General features: G+C 38.4%; 1 protein-coding gene across 11 annotated transcripts in view; it reads left to right on the top strand.

Moving 5' to 3' along the window:
- frmd4a (FERM domain containing 4A) overlaps positions 1–22,277 on the top strand; it is a 275,536-nt gene that overhangs the window by 156,351 nt on the left and 96,908 nt on the right. For 10 of the 11 annotated variants that reach the window (XM_015353190.2, XM_015353192.2, XM_015353193.2 and 7 more), the window contains one exon: positions 8,751–8,816. In XM_015353190.2, the coding sequence (XP_015208676.1) occupies positions 8,751–8,816 (66 nt within the window). Of the gene's footprint in view, positions 1–515; positions 1,111–8,750; positions 8,817–22,277 lie in introns of those variants that run through there. The other variant, XM_015353194.2, reaches the window with a different exon arrangement.

Raw genomic sequence — 22,277 nt, 5'->3', positions numbered from 1 at the left:
ACGTTTCAGCTCCGCTATATTATGTCAAGTTTAAGACAAAAATATAGTCTATTACTTTTCTTTTATTAATAGGTTAATGGTTATGCTAATGGAGAGTAACTTGTATCTAAAACACAAGTAAGATTTATTTTACAAGTATATTGTTTTATCAAAGATATAACCAACTGAAACTCTAGTAAGATTGTGTATACAGGCCATGTCCAGTATATTTTACCAGTAATGTTTTCTGTGACATTTAAACTAGAGCGTTTCATGAAATCATATACTGTAGGATTCCTTAATTGTCTAAGGCAGTCTACAAGCATCATAGGGTTACTTCTATTTGAATATCCTCGGATAAAGAACAAGTTTCTCAGGTTCATTCCAAACATAAGGGAAATCAGTGTTTTGCAGGGAGAGGTTTCCCTTAAGATTCTGGCTGTTCGTCTGCAAATCCAGATGTCAGTCAGTAGGTTGTACTTCAGCAGCTACTCACACCAAACGCAAAGCACCCGACTGCTGTGCTTAAGGTTGCGGAGTTTCACATGACCCAGCGTCAGGAGCTGCAGGATTTTTTCCCCCATTTTCCTTCTACCCTTCCCCCACATACAGCCTCATTTCACTTCAAGTGTGTTTTCGTGTACTCGTGAAGTCGGTGGGCAAGAAAAAAAAAGAAAAGCTTAGATGCATCACAGTAGCTGATTCTATCGCTATTTTCTGATGATATGTTCTTTCGCTTCGCATGCTCATAAAAATTCTCCTCGCTGTTGTCGCACGGGAAAGAGGTGGTAGCTTGAATACGGATAAACCATTTGGGATGAATAGTGCAGTGGTGCTACTTGGAAGCAGGCCAGCGGCTTTCTGAAAGAACGTTTAGCGGGGAGATGGGATGTCTTGGCACTGTGCTGGAGCTGCTGGCTTGCAGTAAACGAGAGAGGAAGGGCTGTGTCTGGCTCCAGTGATCAACGCCGGCTACAATGGAATGGATGCTGCTGTCCTTTTAGGCCAGAACAGAAGCCTCCGAGTAGGACTGGATTTTTTTGATGTATCATATGCAGGGATTAATTAGGGGTCATCCGATTCAGTTCGTGCTGTGGAATTTTATGTTGATGACTCTGTGAAACCTGAAAGGTAAGATATTCACGTTTCCTTGGGCGCTGCAGAGCACAGATCGTGTCAATGTGAAATCAGTTCAGTTAAGTTACTCGTTGTATGACATACCGGCAGTCTGTACTATACAAGAGGCTGGAAAACTGAGCCTTCATTTTGGTTGACTGCTGCTGCAGAGCCCCTTTCAAGCACGGGGAACAGCAGAACAACTAACAGAATAACAATTTATTCTGACGATCTAAGAATTCGTTCCTCCTGCAGAAGCGGCCAATCGCTGCATTATAGTAGATTTCAAACTTGAGTAGTAATAAGGCATAAAAGAGCTCTGTGAAGTTGTTTCTAGACATTGTTTATTGCTGCTGGTACTTGCTCACGTGTTTAAAAGATCCACTCTGCACATTTGCTAAGGTTGTAGATTTTGGTCCGTGGAGTATTGTATTTTATTACTGCTTGCATGTATGCCCTTTGTTACGTATTGGTTATTTATTGTTTTCAGTTGTGTTGCTTTGTTTCCGTGTTATACTTATGATATTGTTACTTTTATTTCAGAAGTATCCGATTCATTCGAAGAGATACATTATTAAAGCAATGTTAATGCAGGAAGTACATTAAAAGGTGCGAATAAAACATGCTGTACACTGTATTTTGTTTCATATGGGATTTATGTACGGGTACAATAAGATGTGAAATGCTTAAAGACAGCAAGTAAAACAGCTGGTGTATATTTGATTTGCGTGTTACTGCAAATCCGGTTCTCGAAAAGCTGTTAGCTCTTAACGGTATGCATTTTTTAAAGACGGACTCATTTTCCCTTAGCAATATGTTGGGAATGTGAGGAAAGTTTTTTTTCTCGCAAAACATCATTCTTTACGAACTCTAGAAATGCCTTCTAATGTGTCATGAGTCGCATAAAAGTTGTTTCTGTTTATGTTTAACTTAAAATCAAAACCATGTATTCCCTGACTTTTAAGAATACTTTAGGTACTTAAAGTCTGTACCTAATTACATATCTACACAATACAGGCAGTTAAATTCACATTCCTTAAAGTGTGACCTCGTATGACAGATGTCTGGATTGCAGATCATTCACATCAACTAGTAAGGTTTTCTGTTACCGGTTTCGTGGTAATAAGAACTGTACAGTATATTACATGTACACGAGTGGCATATACTGTACAGTATGTAAAGAAAGCTCTACCGGTTAATACTGTGCAGTTTGCGTGCAAGCTTGAACTTAAGACTTGCCTGTGAGGTATGATATTTATGAATCTCGTCAAGGCGTCTTTTTCAATTCCTTTAGCTTTTTTTTTTACTTTACAAGCCTCATATGTCGCCGTACTATTTTTAGATTAACCAACCACCTTTAATAGATTCCGATGGGACCAGCACAGAGACTTTGCATCTGTATCCAATTATCGAAGCACCGCCATTTATTTTTAAATGATTTGTATATGTTTAGAATCTGCAGCCATTTTTTTTCTTTGTGCAGTTTTAATCGTTTGATGACCAAATGAGCTGGTTTTAGTACGGGGGGCCTTTTTACGATGTTTTTAAGGATGTCTTGTGAAGAGTTGAAACAATGCATCTTTATTTTCAAGGACCACGTAGATTCGATTTCGCAAAGATTGACTCACGTGTCCAGCTAAAAAAATGAGAAAGACTCAAAGCATCCCATGTTTTACGTTGCTAAAGTGATTGCTTAAATTAGAGAATATTCACAAGGATTCCAGCTTTGATGCAGCTGTGTCGTTACGAGTTCACTGTTTCATAGCGTGTGACTTAACAAAGAGAAAAGCCAAAGCAAACTTTACATAGATCTAATTGCTTGGCTTTTATGGTTGTTCAAACAGAAATCGTTAGTTTCAAACTTATCCCTACGCAAGCGCACACACAAGACCCTTCAGAGTGCAGAGATGAATTTTCGGAAGGCTGACTGGTTTGCTGAGGTTGACTAACGCTCATTCCATTCAGAGAAACCACGCTCAGTTCTGCCAGCCGCTGACGACGAGATTTGTGGCGGGGCAGGGAGGACAGTTGGTTTGGGCTGGAAAAACTCCGGCGGCCAACTGTCAACGGTTCAAAAATATAATATAGTGCTTTCCGATTCAACTGTTAATGTGTGCAGGAGAGGGTGGTTCCAACACGTTAAAATGGACCGTTTATGGGATTTTGAAATTAGTGTCTTAATTTATAAATCGACTTAATATGTCTCATACTAACGCTTAACATTTCGAGGCTGGAATTTTATGAATGCCTTTCAAGCCAATCTTTTTAAATCTGCTTTATAAAAAAAACAACAAAGAAGCATATTCCCCAGGTGTTGAGGAAGTGTGCACTATTTAAAGACTGAAGTTAGTTAAATCAGCATTTCTTTACACTGTATTCTGTATTGTGTGTCCGTTCCACATGGAATATGCTTCCTGTAAGCATTTTAAGTCATATAACAGAACTGCAAGTCTCTAAATTGCTCCTATGCAGTTTTTCTTTTGTGGTTCCAAATCTGTGTTATCTGATTATGATTTCGTGCTATGAAGGTGTTCTGCAGAATGAAATTAGTATAAAAAATATCAGGTTCATTCTGGGTCTTAATTTCGTTTGCATTTACCACGTCTGATGCCTAACAGAATCGGATGCATTGCTCCCCAGTAGCTCTCAATACGGGATTCTGCTTTGTAAAGTCAGTCAGTGATCAAGAGACAGCACGTTGAGAAAAAAATGTATCTGGTAAGCCTAAAGACTCTTTGGCTAACCTAGGTCTGACAGTTACTCAAGAGACAAATAGTCTTCTTAAATGTTAATTTGAAGCTATAGTAAATGGGAGGTTTGATCACTCAGTATGTGCAATCTTTGATATAACAGTGGTGGAACATGTTGTTTTCCTAACTGGGAGACATCTGTTAGGAGATTAGGGTTAAATCATGTGTGCAAAAGAATGATGTTTCTTATTTCTGAAATGTATTACTGCACTGAACATTGTTTCTGTAAAATCCTCATGAAACAAGATGAGCAGTACTGCTCATAGGAGTGTAGCATGTGAAATTTGCAGGCGCGCAAGGCCTTTAGAGTACAGTGTCATCACTAAGGTCATATCATGTGCTGGACCCTTAGATCAGCAACAAATTGTTGTTGTCATTTCCCCTTGCGCTTTGAATCAGAGCTCTTCCAGTGAATGCCTCTTCATTGTAAGACATTCTCCTCTGATGGGTGATTTTGACAGCGATTATCATTCACTTGTCTGTTGCTGCTACCGGTATGTTCATAACAAATTCTGCCACAGCCCTCCCCCCCCACACATACACACCAAAGCAGGTTTTCTGCTTTCTGTGCCAAGGCAGGTGTTTCAAGTTCAGTTCACCCACTGGGATATAGTTAACTCTTCAGGCTCAATGATATAGATGTGTTTTTAGTATTCTTTCGGTCTGTAAAGAAGTACTTACAGTACAGTATGTCCTTTAAGATGTTGAGGCAGGTCTTTCAAGAGCTATTTCCAGTTAATGTTTCTTTATTAGCCCTATACAATTTCTTGCATTAGGAATGTGTCTTTTAAGTAGTTAAGTAGTAGATATATTTTAAATATGTTTTGCTCACACCCGAAGAAAGCTCCACAGCCGAAACGTTATGTTTCCTTTCTTCTCTTTTCAGCATGGAATAAACCTTTTACTTGTTCCATATTTTTCAATGTTTTTGATGATTCTTAGTCTTCTATAACAAAGCACAGCTGGGTTATAAAGCTTTAGAGCAGAACAGTAGTCCTTTAAGAAACACAACGTTTCGGCTGTGGAGCCTTCTTCTTCACATCCGAAGAAGGCTCCACAGCCGAAACATTGTGCTTCTTTTCTTCTCTTTTCAGCATGGAATAAACCTTTACTTGTTCCTTTGCAACTTATGCATGCTGATGCAACTATCTACTGTACATGAATATTAAAATACTGTCTTTGACTAAAGCTTCGCAATGTTAATGCTACTTAGATGGTTAAGTCCAGAAAGTCTTTGTTGCAGTACATCATTATGTGTTGCCATTAGCTTTGAGAACACACCTTTATTAGTGAATTGCTATAATTATAAATCAGACCTTTAGATTAGAAAAGACCTTTATGTTGTATACAACATTCTAAAAAGGAATATAATACTGTTGTGGAATGAATGGGGCACTGGTGAGGAGCTGACATTTATAGAAGGTCGTGTTTTATAAGGGATTTCCTTGGGGAAGAATGTCTGTGCTTTGGATTGCCCAAAGCCCCTGACATACACAGGAAATTGCTGCTATTGGGGCTATTGTTTCTGTTCCAAAGAATGTCATCAAGCAGAATCCTGCAAACACAAAGTTTGAGCACCCTCAGAGTTCCAGACATGTTTACAAGTAGCACAAATAATTTAATATATACAGTGCAGTGAAACCTTTTCGATTTGATTACGACTGTGATGTGTAAACAGGAGAAATAAATGGCAGTAGTTTGGGAAATGTTGGCTGGCATTTTTAGCCAATAAAGAAGTTGGTCTGAAGAGGGGTGGACAGTGATTTTGTAATTTATTGCTCACAAAAAACATCAGAAATTCCTTGATAAAAGTGTCGGCTGCATTATTTGATATTGCAGATTAAAGTAAAGTCAGGTTTATGATTAACATGTATTGCACGTTTTTGATTGAAAAAGGTGAGCCAAGCTGCAGTTTACATTTTTGATGAAAAGTACTCATTTATTTCTATCCTATCTAAGGCATAGGGCAGGCGTGTTGCACTAAATAATGGTGCAATCCAACAGCAGATGATGTTTGCCTAACGTTGTTGAAACTTTCTGAAATGTTCTTGACCAAAACTGATAATTAACAAAGCAGATTTAATTTTTTTCCTTTATTTCAGTATATTATGTCCTTATGGGCAGCATGTTGGCATAGTGGTTAGTATTGCTGCCTCACAGCACTGAGGCCCTGGGTTCAATTGCAGATCTGGAGTGCTGTCTGCGTGGATTTTGTATGTCCTTCCCATGTTCATGTGGGTTTCTTCCTTTTGCTCTGGTTTCCTGCCCCAGTCCAAAGGCATATTTTTTTCAAGAGACAAAACTGGTTTGACTTTTTATTCATTCAAAAAAAGAAAACATGCCTTGATACCGTAATACCACAGATACAATAACATACAAATATATACAGATAATTGTCATTCGCTTAGCTGGACATTACAGAGATCTGACACAAGAAGGTAGAGATAGATAGATAGATAACTTTATTGATCCCGTGAGGGAAATTGCAGTGCAACAGCAGCTTAACACACACAACACAGCCACAGTGTAACGAATTATATACTAATAGTACAATACATACAATACAATACAATACAATACAAGAGTTACTCACAGTCCGGACACACAAGAGGAAACTAGAACAGAACAGTACACAGAAAATCGTATCACACGTATGAATATAAATATAGATGTAACCATAGATATAAATATAAATATAAATGTATTGCACAGGTCCCTGGCATATATTGCACAAAAGTGGTTGTAAACGGGAAAAAGAAAAAGAAAAAGAAAGAGAACAGATGTAGCAGTAGATGTGTATATGCGTTTAGTCCAGAAACAGGTCACTGTCGCTGTTGCCTCTGCCAAGACGCAAGGTGGATGCGTTGTACAGTCTTATGGCAGACGGCAAGAATGACCTCCTGTAGCGCTCCCTGTCGCACCGTGGATGAATCAGTCTATTGCTGAACGTGCTCTTCATTCCTGCAAGCCTGTCATAGAGGGGATGGGAGAAGTTGTCCATGATGGCCTCTAGTTTGGACATCATTCTCCTCTCAGCCACTACCTCCAAGGGGTCCAGGTCAGACCCAATGACAGAGCTCGCTCTCCTGATGAGCTTGTTCAGCCTTTTGGAATCTACTGCTCTAATCCCAGAGCCCCAGCACACCACTGCGTAGAAAATGGCACTCGCTACCACCGACTGATAAAACATGTGCAGCATCTTACTACACACATTGAAGGACCTGAGCCTCCGCAAGAAGTAAAGTCGGCTCTGTCCGTTTTTATAGATGGTCTCGATGTTCTTAGACCATTCCAGTCTATCGTCGATGTGCACTCCCAGGTACTTGTACGAGTCCACCATCTCCTCGCCACTCCCATGGATGTAGACAGTAGTAGGTTTGACCTTTTTCCTCCTGAAATCTACCACCAGTTCCTTTGTCTTTGTAACATTCAGTTCCAAGTGGTTCACCCCACACCACTCCACAAAGCTGCTGACCAGTCCTCTGTACTCCTCCTCCTGCTCACCCTTGATACATCCCACAATTGCAGAGTCATCTGAGAACTTTTGCAGGTGGCATGACTTTGAGTTAAACATTCTAGGGATTAAGTGTGGTGGAAAAGCATGTATTTTGGTAGAGGTAGAGATGACAGATGTAACCATTTAAAATACCTGCTTTTCCACCACACTTAATCCCTAGAATGTTTATTTGAATTGCAGCATATTATTTTGATGGCTAGGATGTTTTATTGCCGTGAATGAACTGTAGGTTAGTTGGTTTGTGGGAAGATTGATCCTGGTGTGAGTGTGTGGATGTTTGTGTCTGCTTCTATCTTGTGACGGACTAGCGTCCCACCCAGGATGTATCTTGACTTGCGTCCGTTGTTTGCCGAGATTGGCTTCATTCGAAAGTGGATTGATAGATGTCCCTTTGATGTTTTAAGGTGCGATCAGGAATTGGAAGTGTCACGGATGTCGGAAGGGACGAACCGTGGAATGGCAGGAGAGCGATAAAGACCCTATGCGTAGTGGCGAGACGGGGCTCAGCTGTTCAGGAAATGCTATATAGAAACCTATGCCCTCAGGCCATGGACAGGAGCGACCTGGTGCTAGGCGGGTCTCAGGACATCTGAACCTCAATGCTGAGCAAGGAGCAGAGCAGAAACAGGAAATAAATAGGCCACACAACAAGACACACCAGAAGGACATTAATAATCGCAGGGAACTAGGAACAGGACAGAAGTAGAGAGCCCTCTAGGTGTACTGGACGTGACAGGAAGCTCAGGTGAACATGAATTATAGCACATTTTTCATTTCAGTTAACGGTCCTGCATTTTTCGCTACTCTTTCGTTTTGCTGTATGGTGGACATCCTGTTCTGGGTTTTGTGCCTGCTGCGTTACACTCCAGCAGTCCTCTGAGGATAAAGCTTTAAGGGTTAAAAACAGTAACAATCCAGTCACCTGTATGATGTGGTTGTTACTCTACTTTTACCTTAATGGGAATTATAATGTTCTTAATGTTTTCCAACCATGGAGTTGTGATCTATTACAGAAGGTTCAAGCATTAAGTACTGTACCTGTGATTTATGACCACTAGTTTACAAAAATGTGTGTTGCCTTTTTTTTTCACTTGAATGTTTTGGCACACTTAGCGGAATTGAAATCATTAAATCAAAATCACCCCAGTAATTAGTGTGACTTCTTTCAGCACGTTCTGCAGGATTCCTAATTACAGCCACAGTTGTCAATGTAGCATATAGCACTTGGATGATCTGGTATGAAACCTCCAGAGTGAGTTCTGATGCCTGAATGAGACAGACACACAGGGAGGAGTTTATATTCCCATCACGCTGCCTTGGTATAATTGTCACAGTTAATTTTCCATGCCGAGAGGAGAGGCTAAACTGGTATGTTTTCTTCTTTCCAGATGACGGAGGGGCGGCGATGTCAGGTACATCTCCTCGACGACAGGAAGCTAGAACTCCTCGTGCAGGTATTTCAGTGTTGCTTTTTAAGTTGTTTTTTGTGTGTTTTAAATAAAGGAAACGGATTACTGCAAAGAAGGGCAAGTGCCTTGTTTCATTTTCAGTTTTTATGTTGGAATTGCTAGTATCACAGATTTTTCATCTTTTTACTTTGGCAAGTGTTTATAAACTTGACTCAACTGCCCTTTGTACAAGTGAAGGATGGGGACTGCGTAATGTGCTTCAAAATACCCAAAACTGCTGTTTCTATTTACTTCAAGTCCAATGGTGCCCTCATTAAAGTTTGAACTGCCTGTGGCATCAGGCTTCTTTCACTCTTCCTTGCTCATAGATGCCCAGCAGGTCATAGACAATACTATTGCATGGTAGGCAGAAAATAGCTGGGCCAATTCAAGCCCACCTTAGTCTGTGGGAATCAGCCAGTTGGTTGTGCCACCTATTAGTGAATCCTTGTCCTAGTCAGCTAATGAAATGAACCAGCATTGTTTTGTCGATATAACTAAACCCATGTTCTGCTGAGTCTTTAATGCATGATCTGCTCCTTAGACATTCATATAAAGCAGTGCTTCACCAGTCATTGGGCTACTCCGCTTGTGTTTTGCTGCTTAAATCCTGACAAGTCTTTAAATGTAGAAGCCCACGGAATTTACTTGCAAGATGCCAGTCTGAATCCAGTGTTGTCCTTGAAGGCTGCTGGCTGTCTAACATCACACAAAGCCACAAGAGTAACTCCTTTCTCTGAATCTTAATGCGATGAAAATACCTGGAGTCGCTGTTTCTCCTGCAGCTGAGCCTGACACCAGACAGGCTCAAGGCTTGCCCAGAATAGAAAGTATCATCTTCACTTTCAGTGCAGGATTGCTCTCAATGTAGAAGCTTAAAACGTTAAAAATTGTCAGAATTCAGAAAATGATCAGGAATGCTCCAGGCGCACTTTGTTCAGCATATGGATTTGTTCAGCATATATTAATGCACAATAAAATTCAGCATTTTTCAGAGACCTGCTTATCAGCTCATTTAAAGTTATATTTTCTGTGATCAACACTTGTTTAAAACATCAGATTATCTTGGAGTGCTGAAACAAATTCAGAAAAGTATAACAACTATCCCAAGTATGTGTACTGTATTCCTTCTAATGATAATTCCTTACATTTACCTGACAAATTCTATCGGGAGAGTTTTTCCTGTACACTGAGTATTCTTTACAGTTGCCCTGTTCCCTTTTCCTCCTTTACAACTGTGGCCAATTCCACACATCCTGTAGGGTCAAAGCACTGTCTTAGCTCAGCTCAAAATGTTGAGCTCTGCACTTTCCTTATAAGGAAACTAATGTCAAAACCTTTCAACACTGTGTCATTGAAAAGTGTACTGAAGCAGAGATTTCCTGCAGAGTTCAAAGTATCGAGCTTCACAAATGAATGTGCAGTAAACCTTTACATGCAAGTGAAAAAAAATACATCTGTTGTCAGGCATAATGGTCCTGTTACTAATAAAAGGTGAAGAATGATGTTTTGTGCTATGATGTAATCAAACTCAGAGCAGCCTTTGTTTCTCTAAAGTGTTTTTAGTTTAGTCCTCATGATGACTTAATTGTTCAGTTTTCTCAGAGATTAACTGATTATTGCTTTAAGTGATTTGACTACCACGAGGTAGCGCAAAAGTATAGCTTAGGCTGACTTTTCCCAGCGGTAAATTTTTCAGTTTTGCTGAAAGCCATTTAACATGCAGTACTTTTTGTTTTCTTGGGTTGTGAAGTATACATTTTCAACCTGGGTCTGAGTAGAGAGGGATTGTGTTAGTATTCCTTGTTTAATTGTGTAAGGAATACAAAAACAGTTTTCCACCCAACCTTGAAAGTGCGTATGAACTACATAATTTATAAAATAGGGCCAGAAAAAACAATATTTTCTTCCAGGGTACTTCAGGAGAAGAAAATGTGACTCAAAGCCATGTTACTTAATCACAGCTGGGGTGATGTGTGTGAGTTGTGGGAATTGATGGGAATGGCTACCGGCTTTGTGAATTCTGTTGTGCAGAGTCACTGAACTAGTTCCTCTTGGATAACCCTAAAAGTATTTTTCCACTGAAAACAGGATATTGCATTTCTGGTTTTTCAAACTTCTTGTATGATGCATCTTGCTTATAAAAGGCTACATCACGAGTTTGGCTTTGCAGTTGTGAAAAGTCAGGAGTGTTAGTTGTAGCAGTGTCACAGTATAGTTGTAGGATCACAGATGCTGCCTCTTTCTGCTTGGTGTCTGACTGTTGAATGTAAAACAGCTGATGTAGGAAAAGAAGGGGCTGATGTTTCTGTTTGGAGGATGCATTCCTAGAAGTGGCTACGTGAAGTGCAGTCTAAACAGTCTGACCGGAGTGCTTATTTTAATGGAGTGAACATATACCATTGCAGCTTTGCCGTCTTCCTGTTGAGTACAGTAGTAAAAACAGTCCACAGAGTGGTGGAGCATCCTACACTTTTATTACAGCACCCTTTACAGGATTGAAATGTTGCATGGCTCCATGTCACATTGGCATGAAACAACGTGTGCAACAGTGAACAGCTTAAATCCCAAAAGTAACATCATCTTTGTTGAGACAGACAAGTTAGCTGTTCCTCTCTCCATGCCTTGCTCAAAAACATGACATGTTGAAGAAGTGGATGTACTGTAGGCATTAAGCAAAAGAATTGTAAGACTCATTTTTTCAGAGTTCAGACTATGATATACTGTAATATGTCAAAAATGTTTTTTATACCGATTTATAAATAAAATGATCTGTATTCCAAAATGCATCAGGATGATATGTGCCGACTTATTTTAATTGCTCTGAAAGAACTCTTGCGGTTTAGAAATGTATCATATTGTATTAGGTGTTGCACTCAGTCTCCATTCCTTCAAATGCATTGATGTGTAGACCCAGAAAGAGTGAATAGTTTTAAAGGTTTATTCAAATGTACACAGGACTGTAATACAGAAACTTGTTTGTTGTGATCATTCCAATGTACTGATTAAAGAACCTTTAATAACTGTTCAAATGAACATTAAAATGTAAAAGGAGCTCTTTCGTACGGAAAATATGAAAAGGTTTCTTGATTGGTTGTGGACCACTTACTGTATAAAAATTTTAGAATACTATTAAAATTCAGAAAAGAGAGGAGTCATTCTATGTTCAATTACATGAGGTGTATATGTCAAAATATAGACTGTACTAATAATGTACATATCTATACTTGACAGAAATATTTAGTGTTTAATTTTTATCTCATTAGAGTCACTAGGGTGATCTAGATCCAGTACTCATTACTGGAGAACATTAAACACAAAATATCAACATAACACATTTGGTATATTAAGTATATGCAAAGAGTGAGAGAGACCGACATTTAAGAAAACTTTGAACAGAGTGTTAAATATGGATCTTTCTGTTTCTGGCAGCTGTTGTATCAGAGTAGTTGCTATAATTCTTGGAAGGGTTATCAAAGTCACCTTTCTTACTTAAGAAGTTGATGGCTTAACATGACAGGCACTGAGGAGGTTGTGTGTTGTGGTTTTGAAAGTTGTAGTTCTTTTTTTCCATTGTGGTATTCACCTGCCTGAAGCAGACTGATTTGTGGTCTTCTTTCCATGAAGGCTCTGTTTAAGGGCTTAGTATTTAATCTAAAATAAAAAGCACTGTAATTGTTAGCTAAGGGAAGGGCTGTCACTGCATTAAACTTGGTGCAGCTCCCAAAACAGATGTAATCTCTCAAAACAGAAATAATTATTTTCTTACCCATGCATCTTGTGGATCTGAATTTTTAACTGTTCAGATTATGTCTGTGGTGTCTCTCTTACTAGCCAACTGTAACTGCACGAAGTTGTTCTTTGAATCTGACTTATTATAGGCTTATAATGTTCTCTTAGAAGTGTTTTAAATGCTAATGCTTGTTTCTAATTGCTAAGGAGTATTCAGTATATTTAGTATAATACTGTATCATAATACCCGTTTATGATAATTCGCTTACACCACCTTTGTTCTTGTTTTACTCTGTTGTTTGTGGGTTAGAATGTATCTGGCAACTGTGTAGATAATGAAATGGGTCCTAGTCTTGACTGATTTTGTGCATTCGGTATTGATGTTAAAAGTTGTACTTGAGCTACACTCCAATCTTCAACAAAAAGAATGACAATACTATTAAAGAATAATTAAGAATCTTAAGTAAACATAAATAATGTCCTCCAATGTGATACATTTGTTCATGACCTTCCAAAATATTCATGCTCATGACTTGGGCTTAAAAGCCGTGTTGTTTAAATTTTTTTTTATTATTTGACTCCTATAAAACTTATATATTATATTTTCTTCTGTACCTTTAATTTGGACACAGGGAGCATCTGAATCTTCTTGCAAGTGTGGTCAGTTTTGTGTCGTGTTTTATTTTTGTGCTTTGATTTGTAACTTTGTGCATCAACTTTATTGTGCATGCTTTAGTTTTGTGGGTCTACTCACTGAGTATTGTGTAGGAGCATATATGTCCATTTAATATATCCTGAGGGTTTATACAGCTGTATTTTTCCAACAAAATCATATAATTAAATATGTTTACTTGTATGAATGTGTCAGCCATAGATCAATAGTATCTATGGTGTAGGACACACAATGTACTCATCTTTTCTGTGTTTTTTTTTAATTCCTTTGAGATTTTAGACAAGCTTGCAATCATTAGATGTATGGTCAGTAATAATAGGGAAGTAATTCTTTCTTTAGACCATGAGTACGCACTTTTCCTGGATGAACAGCTTGCTCAGTGAAGGACTAAATGCTTTTTATGGGAACTGTGCTCATTGCCCATATGGGACAAAGACAGTCTTTGAAACCATTAGTAATAATATTAACGGTACTTAACTGATGAAACCACTTAAAAAGAGTAAAACTGTGTATTGTGACCGATGGGCTGTCACATAGCAATCTTTCATGCATCTTTATTTAATAGGCATGTGCTCGTTAGCAAGATACGGTTTCAGAAGCATTAACACAGGATTAAAATTAGCACCTGGTGGTAGCCTGGCCACCTGTCATTATAGTAAGTTAGATGTATTTAGCTAAAATGGGCATCGACAGGCCCTTGGGTTGTGCTAGAGAAAAAAAAGGACAATTGAGCCCTTAAAATTGAGCACTGTGAACCCTTAAAATGTCTTGAGGCAGAATGTCCCCCATGGAGATTTATGTAACCCACTGTTAAGAGTAACAGTAGCTCTATATTTCTCTTTTTCTACTGGTTGCTCTTCAAAGCTTTACAGCTACAGGGTGATACACAACAGCTGATCTCATTTTAAGTTAATTTCTCACCACACTGGCGCCTTTCCTTTAAGGAGTGCGTTTATCGTATAGGCATCTGAAATCTAATCCCAAAGTAACAAAAGCCAGATTTTTTTAAAAAGTAAACAGTTTCACAGTAGGAAATTTGAAATAGGGGCAGGAGTTTGTATTGCATCAGAACAAAATGTAGTCGAACATTGGTTAATTATTACAGCTCAATTTTTCTGCCAAAATCAGAAGTTGACTGCTTTTAGTTATTAAAAAAGTAGTAAACAATTGGACATTTCTCATTTGAGGTCAGCTGTGCTTGTATAAACCTCCATTTTAGTTCATTTTCTTTGAAGCTAGTTTTGCTGTTCGGTCAGAATCTGTAAATAAAAACCAATAAAATATCAATGTTTTCTGGCTTTATCCATAAAAATAAATAGCTATTTTAAAATTATTGTTGTTTTGGGATTGCTTTGAATTGTTGGCCTTAGAATTAAATGCTTCCTAACTTGGTATTTTGTTTTTCTGTGAAACATGCTGCTCATATAATAGCATAAATACCGCCTTAAAGACCCTGTATTTTAAGTGTAGACTGTAATTTTGGAGTATAGACTATACTATATCCTTTAAATCTTACTCAAAAAGTAGAAAAAATGACTCCTGTCCAATCCTGGTCCTCACACACCAAACTGAATGTCATTTACCAAAGACTCTTTGAGCACAGGTTTTCAGTTTCTAAAGAAATTACTAAATAAAACATTTTCGCTAACCCAGAGAGGTTTGTGTATAATAGCTGTGATTACAGCTGGTGCATTAATGCTCTGTAGCTGGTACCCTGAAAGCTGAAAACCTCTGAAAGGTGGTACAGTATATGCACCATAGCATCCTTTATTATTTTCATATACATGGTAATTCTAAGATTCAAAAATATTTTACTGTGCCTCCACCCCATAATTGTGACAAAATTGTGTGAAGCCTCATAAAATATGTAATTATTTGAAATATTTTGGTCATATTTGTTGGTAAACCCATCACAGGTTTGTTGTTGTGGAAATCAATACATATTCACCACACTTTCCCTATTCCATCCCTTCATTTTCAAAAACTGCTAATTCCAACACAGTCCAGGTCACAGTGAACTGCAGCCTAACCGAGCACCCTAGGGGGCTCAAAGCAGGGTAAACTCAGTACAGCATGCCTATATCCTGTGTGTGCAGGACACTTACTGTACATGTACAGTGACATACATACAGGGGTAATATGGCACTTTAGAGGCACTGTTTAACCTCCATTTCTTTGGTCTGTGGGAGGAAACTGTAACACCCAGTGAGGCCATGATGAGAACATGCAGACTCCACATGGAAGGCACCCCACACCAGAATCAAACCCAGGATTCAAGAACTGTGACCTGTCCTGCCACTCTCCTTGTTTGTCAGGCATAGGGGACATCAGTTTTCCAATGTCATTTCCAGTGCCTTTAGTAGAGATACCAACCCTCTGCCTAATCATCAGCATAATGCGCAGGGCCAAAAATTCATTTACTGCTGTGCTTGCCTAGTGCGTGCCGTGCTTATATTTGTGTTGCAAAATTATTATCTACGTGTCAGGGCGTGTGAATAAATTACAGGGTTCTATAATTGTAGTGTAAGGATGGTTTGGAAGATGTGTCATTCTGTTTGGATTGGTGATTCCCATTGGTAACATTAATTCAGCTTTGAGATCCATCCTTTTATTTTGTTTTTCCTTCTAGCGCCCTGGAACCGAAACAAACCAGCTTCAAAATGTGTTAGCGTCATAATGTAGACCTAATTTCTGTGGAGAAAGAGGTTGTGGAGTTGTTTTCAGGCTTGTCTCATTTTCTGTAGAGTTTTGTCATTTCCCTTCGAATCTTGTTCTTTGCCAGCCATGCAGAAATGAATAACGTTGCCCTAAAACCCTCGGTGGGTGATCAGCAGTAGTTTGCTTGCTCGAACTGTTGGCAGCTGTCTACACTGTTCAGTGCTTGAATGATTCAGATTGCATCTGCATTCAGCTGATCAAGAAAGCACACTCTACATGTCTTATCTCTTTTGTTTTATTGCCTTTTTATTACAGGCAAGAGGAGTCAAATCTGATTATAAGATGTATGACTATCCCTGCTGGACAGTCAGAAAACAGCAGAGTTAATGCTACTCTGGCCACAAATGTAATAAAGCCCACTTTATTGGCCATATTATATGAGGACAGGTGAGCTTTTTTCACTGAATGACTATAACCAAGTGCCCTTGGAGGTAGACTTTTAAAACCACAAATGACTGGATATTTTTCCTCCTGCAGCTGAGTTGAAGTAGAACAAGTTGCTGTATTCAAACACTTTCCATCCTCATTTGTAGGTCCATGGGCTCTGCAAGCTGTTCAGTTTCATTACCGGACTGAAGCATATCCTGTCTTCCATAGTGAAACTGGCTTTATATTGCAGTTTTTAATTTTATCTTGGATGGCTTCACTTGCTTCCAGGTTGCTGCGACACTTATCAGGAATAAGTGGTTTTCTGTAATTGATGTGTGGGCCAATGGCTAAATTGAGTACAGCGGAACCAGTTGACAGCTCAGTGATCATTTATCCACAAACAGATACTGTATGACTTCTTTCTATGACTGAGGGCCTCGCTGTATATTACTCTGCCCTTTATAGGCTGAAGATCCTTATATTATAGCAGGTTACAATTCTGTACTTGTATAATGGCCTTTAATTTTTACATTTTGGGTTCTGACTGTAGTATATTGCATTTATGATGAACTATATTTTATTTTGGTATGTATCCATTTATTAAAACTTGTCAACTTCTTTCACATACTGTATAGCATCTACATTACTATTTTTTTTACAAGATTGGCGTGTGAGGACTAGGATTGGAAATTAAAATTCTAGAGATGTGATCTCGTCATATTGGATCCCCACTGCTCTCCAATTAAAGTATGATCGTTGACTGCCTTGAGTTCATGGTGTTCAACTGTTCATGCAGGTAATGTGATATAATTTTGTTACCTTTCCATATGTATAGTACAGGTTCTGTAATGCTGAATATGCCCTATGGGCACCATTTCTTCACCATGAATCCTGCGGAATGTTTGTCACTTATTCTCTTGTAGAGGTAATATCATTTATGAGTTATTACAGTGCTTGTTGAGTGAAATACTTTTTCCACCATTTATTGCCATCTTTAATAAGAAAAAAGGCATGGAGAGGGTTATAATCATAATATTTATTACTGATGTCTCTAGCACATTCCGTATGTTCCAGATGAATAATCAATTTTACCTAATCCTAGTAGTACAGTATAATAGAGTATGCTACTATATGTCAGCCTAGTCCATCTCCTATTATATATTTCATTACTTTAATGTACTGAGGCTGTCACAAAGCATTGCTCAGGACCCTATGTGGATGGTATAATCTGGAAGGGAGTGAAACAGACACAGGGAGGAAACGACTAGGAACTGGGCAGGTTGACGGACAGGGGGGCGTGACGACTGTGTACTGGTGCTCGGGGGGGGGGGGTGGCCAGGGTGAACAGAACAAGTCCAGAGGGGTTCAAAGGGAAATCAAGGGTGAAGTCCAAAGGTCCAGTACCGGGTGATCCATCCAAGACAAAACAAGACAAAGTCAAAAACTGGAACGGGATCCGGTGCAGGGACGGGGAATAAAACAGGATTATGAGGCCAGGCGCTCTGAACCCCGGACTCAGCTAGATCAGGACGCCTATAGGAGGCCTATGCCCTCAAGCCGTAGGGCGTAGGGCATATGGTCTTCCAATGCAGAGCCTGGAATAGTGTGAGCTTCTGGCTTATATAAGGAGGAGCTGGATAGGAGGCAGGTGCACAAAATCAACTAAAAGTTAAAGAGCCGGAGCGCCCTTAAGAGGAGGGATTACAGTCGTAAAAGAGGAAACCATATTGTAAACTCACACATAATGTTGCCATTCAAAGGTATTTTTTTTACTATTGTTTTAACTGTTTTAACCAATTGACTTTTCAAATCAAATACTCTTTGCAGGTAAAATCTTTACAAATTTACCTTTAACCATGCAGTTAGTTTTTGTACTTTTAACACAGTTCATTACTATCAACTTTTCTGTGACAGAATGTTGTTCACAGCTTCTTTTCACATCAAACCTACGAGAGGTTGCAAATAAGATGAGACCATTCCATCCATGTGGCCTGTTTGGTTGCTAATACCAAGTTGATCCAACAATCCCATCTAGCCATTTATTTTAAAGAAACCAGGATATTGCTTTTAACAAAATGGCTGGTTAGCTTGTTTTATATTCCCAAAACTCTTTAGGTAATGAAGTCCTTCCTGTTCTTAATTAGTGAAATGCACTGGTTTGCATTTCAGCGCTAATTCTGAAGAATTTCCTAAGTTGTTTTGAATTGGTCCCATCTTGATCAGTCTTCTCTGGTCAAGACTAAAAAGGTTCTGTTCTTTATAGGGTCAGTGTCGTTTCTCATTTTACACAGTAGTTAGGTTCCAGACATAACGGTATGCCCAAAATGGTGTATAATCAGAATTCTCCCCCTTAAATCCTCCTATTCCTTTTCCATAAACAAGTAAAATAAATCGTAAGTGTATTAGTGTGTGTATGTAGTTTAAAGCATTACGAAAACAGTAAAACAGCAGATACAGTACTCTGCAGTCCACAAAATATAATAATATTAAAATACAGGGAATATAGAAGATGCATAGTTGTCACGCGTAGCCTTCTCTCTCTGTCTTTCATTGCACAAATCAAAGATTAATTCTTGCCATACATGCCAAACTGGTCTTCCCACCCGTTAACCTATTCAAATTCTCAAATTTTGACACCAACACTGACCCTTTTCAGTGACCCTTTTTGAATTGCCTTTCCCCTTCGCACTTGTTTCTTTCCCCTTCATACTTGTTTTCAGTTTATGTACCATATTAAGGGTGATGCCACACGATAAGGAAAGCACTGGTGTGCTATTGGCTGTGCAACTAGTTCCCAAAAGCACTGTAGCTCAGGTGCATGCTGTGCCAGGTTTGAATTTGTGAAATTTATTTATTTGAATTTCACGCATTATTGCTCCTGTGTTATTTTATTTTTTCATTGGTGACTGCGTAGAAGCAAATGTATGTAAAAATATTTCACATAAAATGTGAGTCTACTGTATCTGGTTGCTCTTCTGTGTTTGGCTTTTTTATTCCTTACCCACAGTGTTAAGAACATAAATTATGTGCCAATATAACCATCTAAATCTTTTTCATAAGCTTTTTTTCCCATGATGTATCAGTTGTTTCTTCCTGGTGTTTTCCAGTGTTCAGTTCTGTCTAAATCGTTATTAATTTCCGTGTCTGCTACTACTGTTGTTTCTAATGCCAATTCTCCTATGTTGGTGTTGTCTGCAAATTCGACTAGTACTGTATATTAATTTTACTAAAATTGAGATCATTGATATAAATTAGGAAGACAATGTTCTGAATACAGATCCGTGTGGTGCTCCACTGATTATATCAACCTAATCGAAGAATTCACCGCCGATCTGTTCTCTCCGTTTTCTGTCCCTTAACCACATTTGTTCTCAATCCAAGCACACATACAGTTTATTGAATGCTTACTGAGAATGCAGTTTGAGAATTCTTTGTAAAGAAAAAAAATATCCAAAGCCTTCTGGAAATCAGTATCACATTGTATGCTTTTTGTCTACTATCTTCTTCTTAGACCTACCTTTTCTGAAACAGGGTTGATAATATCCTAAGATCTTATTTTCAAACAGTCGATCCTCTAGTTTAGTTATTGTTTCCTCAACCTTACATTTTTATATGCGTTTTCCTTTCTTATTTCAGGTTTGCTCTGCATTCGTGGTACAATGGGCGTATGTATCCTGCTGTAGTTCCTAATAGCTGGATCATTAATAGTGCCTTGGGGGATTGGACTGTTGTTTTACATTGTTCTTTAAGCTCTGTGTAAAAATAAGTAATTCTCCTTTTGGACATACTTCCAGAAGGACTCCAAAGGGAATGAAAATCTACTGTACAGTTGTAATCAAATTGTTATTTTAAATAGATTCAAATTGAAATTATCATGCTGGAAGATTGATTAATTGATTAATTCAGACCGCACATCTTTTAATCAATTCAAAGATGGGGAAGCAGTGTGAATTGTGCTTCACCTTTTAATCATCAGTTTTTGGTGGGTGGTGAATCTTCCTTGGTTTCCCCGTTGGTCATGCATTTAGGTTCAAGGCACTTAGAAAAGCAATGTCATCAATTTTTCAGGAGCATTAAAGAAACTAAATATGCTATAAGGAGTATGTGTGTGTGTTTTTTGTAGCGCTTGCCAGGGTTCACAATGAGTATAGCAATATCTCAGAATGATGTTAACAACGCAAAGGAACTGCCATTTAAATAACCTCCTTACATTATCACTGGCATGACATAAAGGTTTGTGGGTTATTGTGTTAATAAGATTTGTGATCCCTGTGGAATGCCTCAGTCCGAGTTCACCCTACATTCCCCCTTCAGGGTGAAAATTTCTCATTCTGCGAAACTGTGTGGATTTAGCTGTCCAAGACAGAAGCCATTCAGAGCTGCTTACGTTTGCTCCAATTCTAATTGCACCAAATTAGATCTTAATGAGTTTTTTTAGTTTTAATTTATTTTTAGGTATGCCGTATTTTTATTAAAGATTTCTCACTCTTTCTCAGACATAATAATATTCTAGCTGTAAGGCTTTTATTAAGTATCAAAGTTTTTCTTTTGGTACAGCATCGGGACTACTTAATCCTTTGCTCATGATAATGTCTGACCTTTATTTTCAAGAAGGAATTGTGTGTGAATTAAAAATAAAGTAAAAGTCAAGTAAAATGTTCTCACTGCAGTTTTGCACAACATGATATAATGAAGATACCATTCAAAATATCCTATGTTACTACTATATGTACCGTAATTCTATGTTTATTCCTCAAAAGCTTGATATGTATAAATACAGTTGACTTGCAACTTACAGTACGCATGGGTAAGGGATTCTGAGTAGCGTATAAAGTCAGCTTTGCGTATTGTCAAATTATACATTATTACCCTTATAAAAACCACCTGCCAACCTCTTATGGTAATACAAGATATTAAATATAAGTATAAAAACAGTAAATAAAAGTAAATAAGATGACTGTATAGGCTCACACTGCGTAAGTTGAGAGCAGGTTATCTTTAGCTTAGGTGTTATCTTTAGGTTATGGCATTGAAAGATGGAGACATGACCGTGTAAATGCAGAGTTGTAGGACTAAGCGTGGGATTAACGCACACTTCCTCTTTGTTTTACATTTGTCATGGAAGCTAGACTTGGAGCTGTCGTAAATTTAATCAGTGCTACCGTATACACTGTAATAGTATATGCGTATTCTATGATCCTGTCAGAATATTCTGATATTGCTCTTGTCAATACCAATTTGTTAAGTGCAGCACTCCAATAAGCCATCTGATGCCATTTTGGATAGCTGAATCAAAACAATGTATCTCCTGCCACTACTAAATGCTTATATCTATAATGGTTGTATATTGTTGTTCAAGCTGTCAAAAGGCTTGCAATAAAAAAACCAATTTGCAGTAAGCCCTCAATTGTTCAGTATGGAAATACTGACAGTTTGATTGTTTGGCAGGGTGACAGAGAGGTATGTTCGGAGATCACAAGAGATGAAGAACATAAGAGCATTTACAAATAAAAGGAGGCCATTTTGCTCATCATGTCCATTTGTAATTCGTAGTTAATCAATTCAAGGGTCTTATCCAGCCGTTTCCGGAATAAATCCAAAGTATCAGCTTCAACCACTTGGCTGGGTCGCTTGTTACACACTCCCACATGCTTTTGAGTAAAGAAGTGTCTCCTGTTCAAGTTGTTAAATAACACTTCCACATAGTTCCTTTTCTGTCCCCTTGTTCATCTTCCACTGTTAATTTTGGAGAAGTCCTCTGGGTTGATCAGTCCCTTTGAGAATTTTGAATACCTGCACTCATGTGTTTGAGATTTGTAGTGGAACAATGACGAGGGAGAATATTGCTGGCACTTACTTACGGCTGCCTAGTTTATAATTGCCATCCATCAGAAATGAAATAATTCTGTGGGTTACTGTCGAGTTGTTAATGAAGATAAATCAAATATTCCGAAAACAATACCTACATATTCAGT

This window comes from Lepisosteus oculatus, chromosome 7 (genome assembly GCF_040954835.1).
Source record: "Lepisosteus oculatus isolate fLepOcu1 chromosome 7, fLepOcu1.hap2, whole genome shotgun sequence".
NCBI classification, from domain to species: Eukaryota; Metazoa; Chordata; class Actinopteri; order Semionotiformes; family Lepisosteidae; genus Lepisosteus; species Lepisosteus oculatus.
This window is presented reverse-complemented; position numbering and strand designations above follow the sequence as displayed.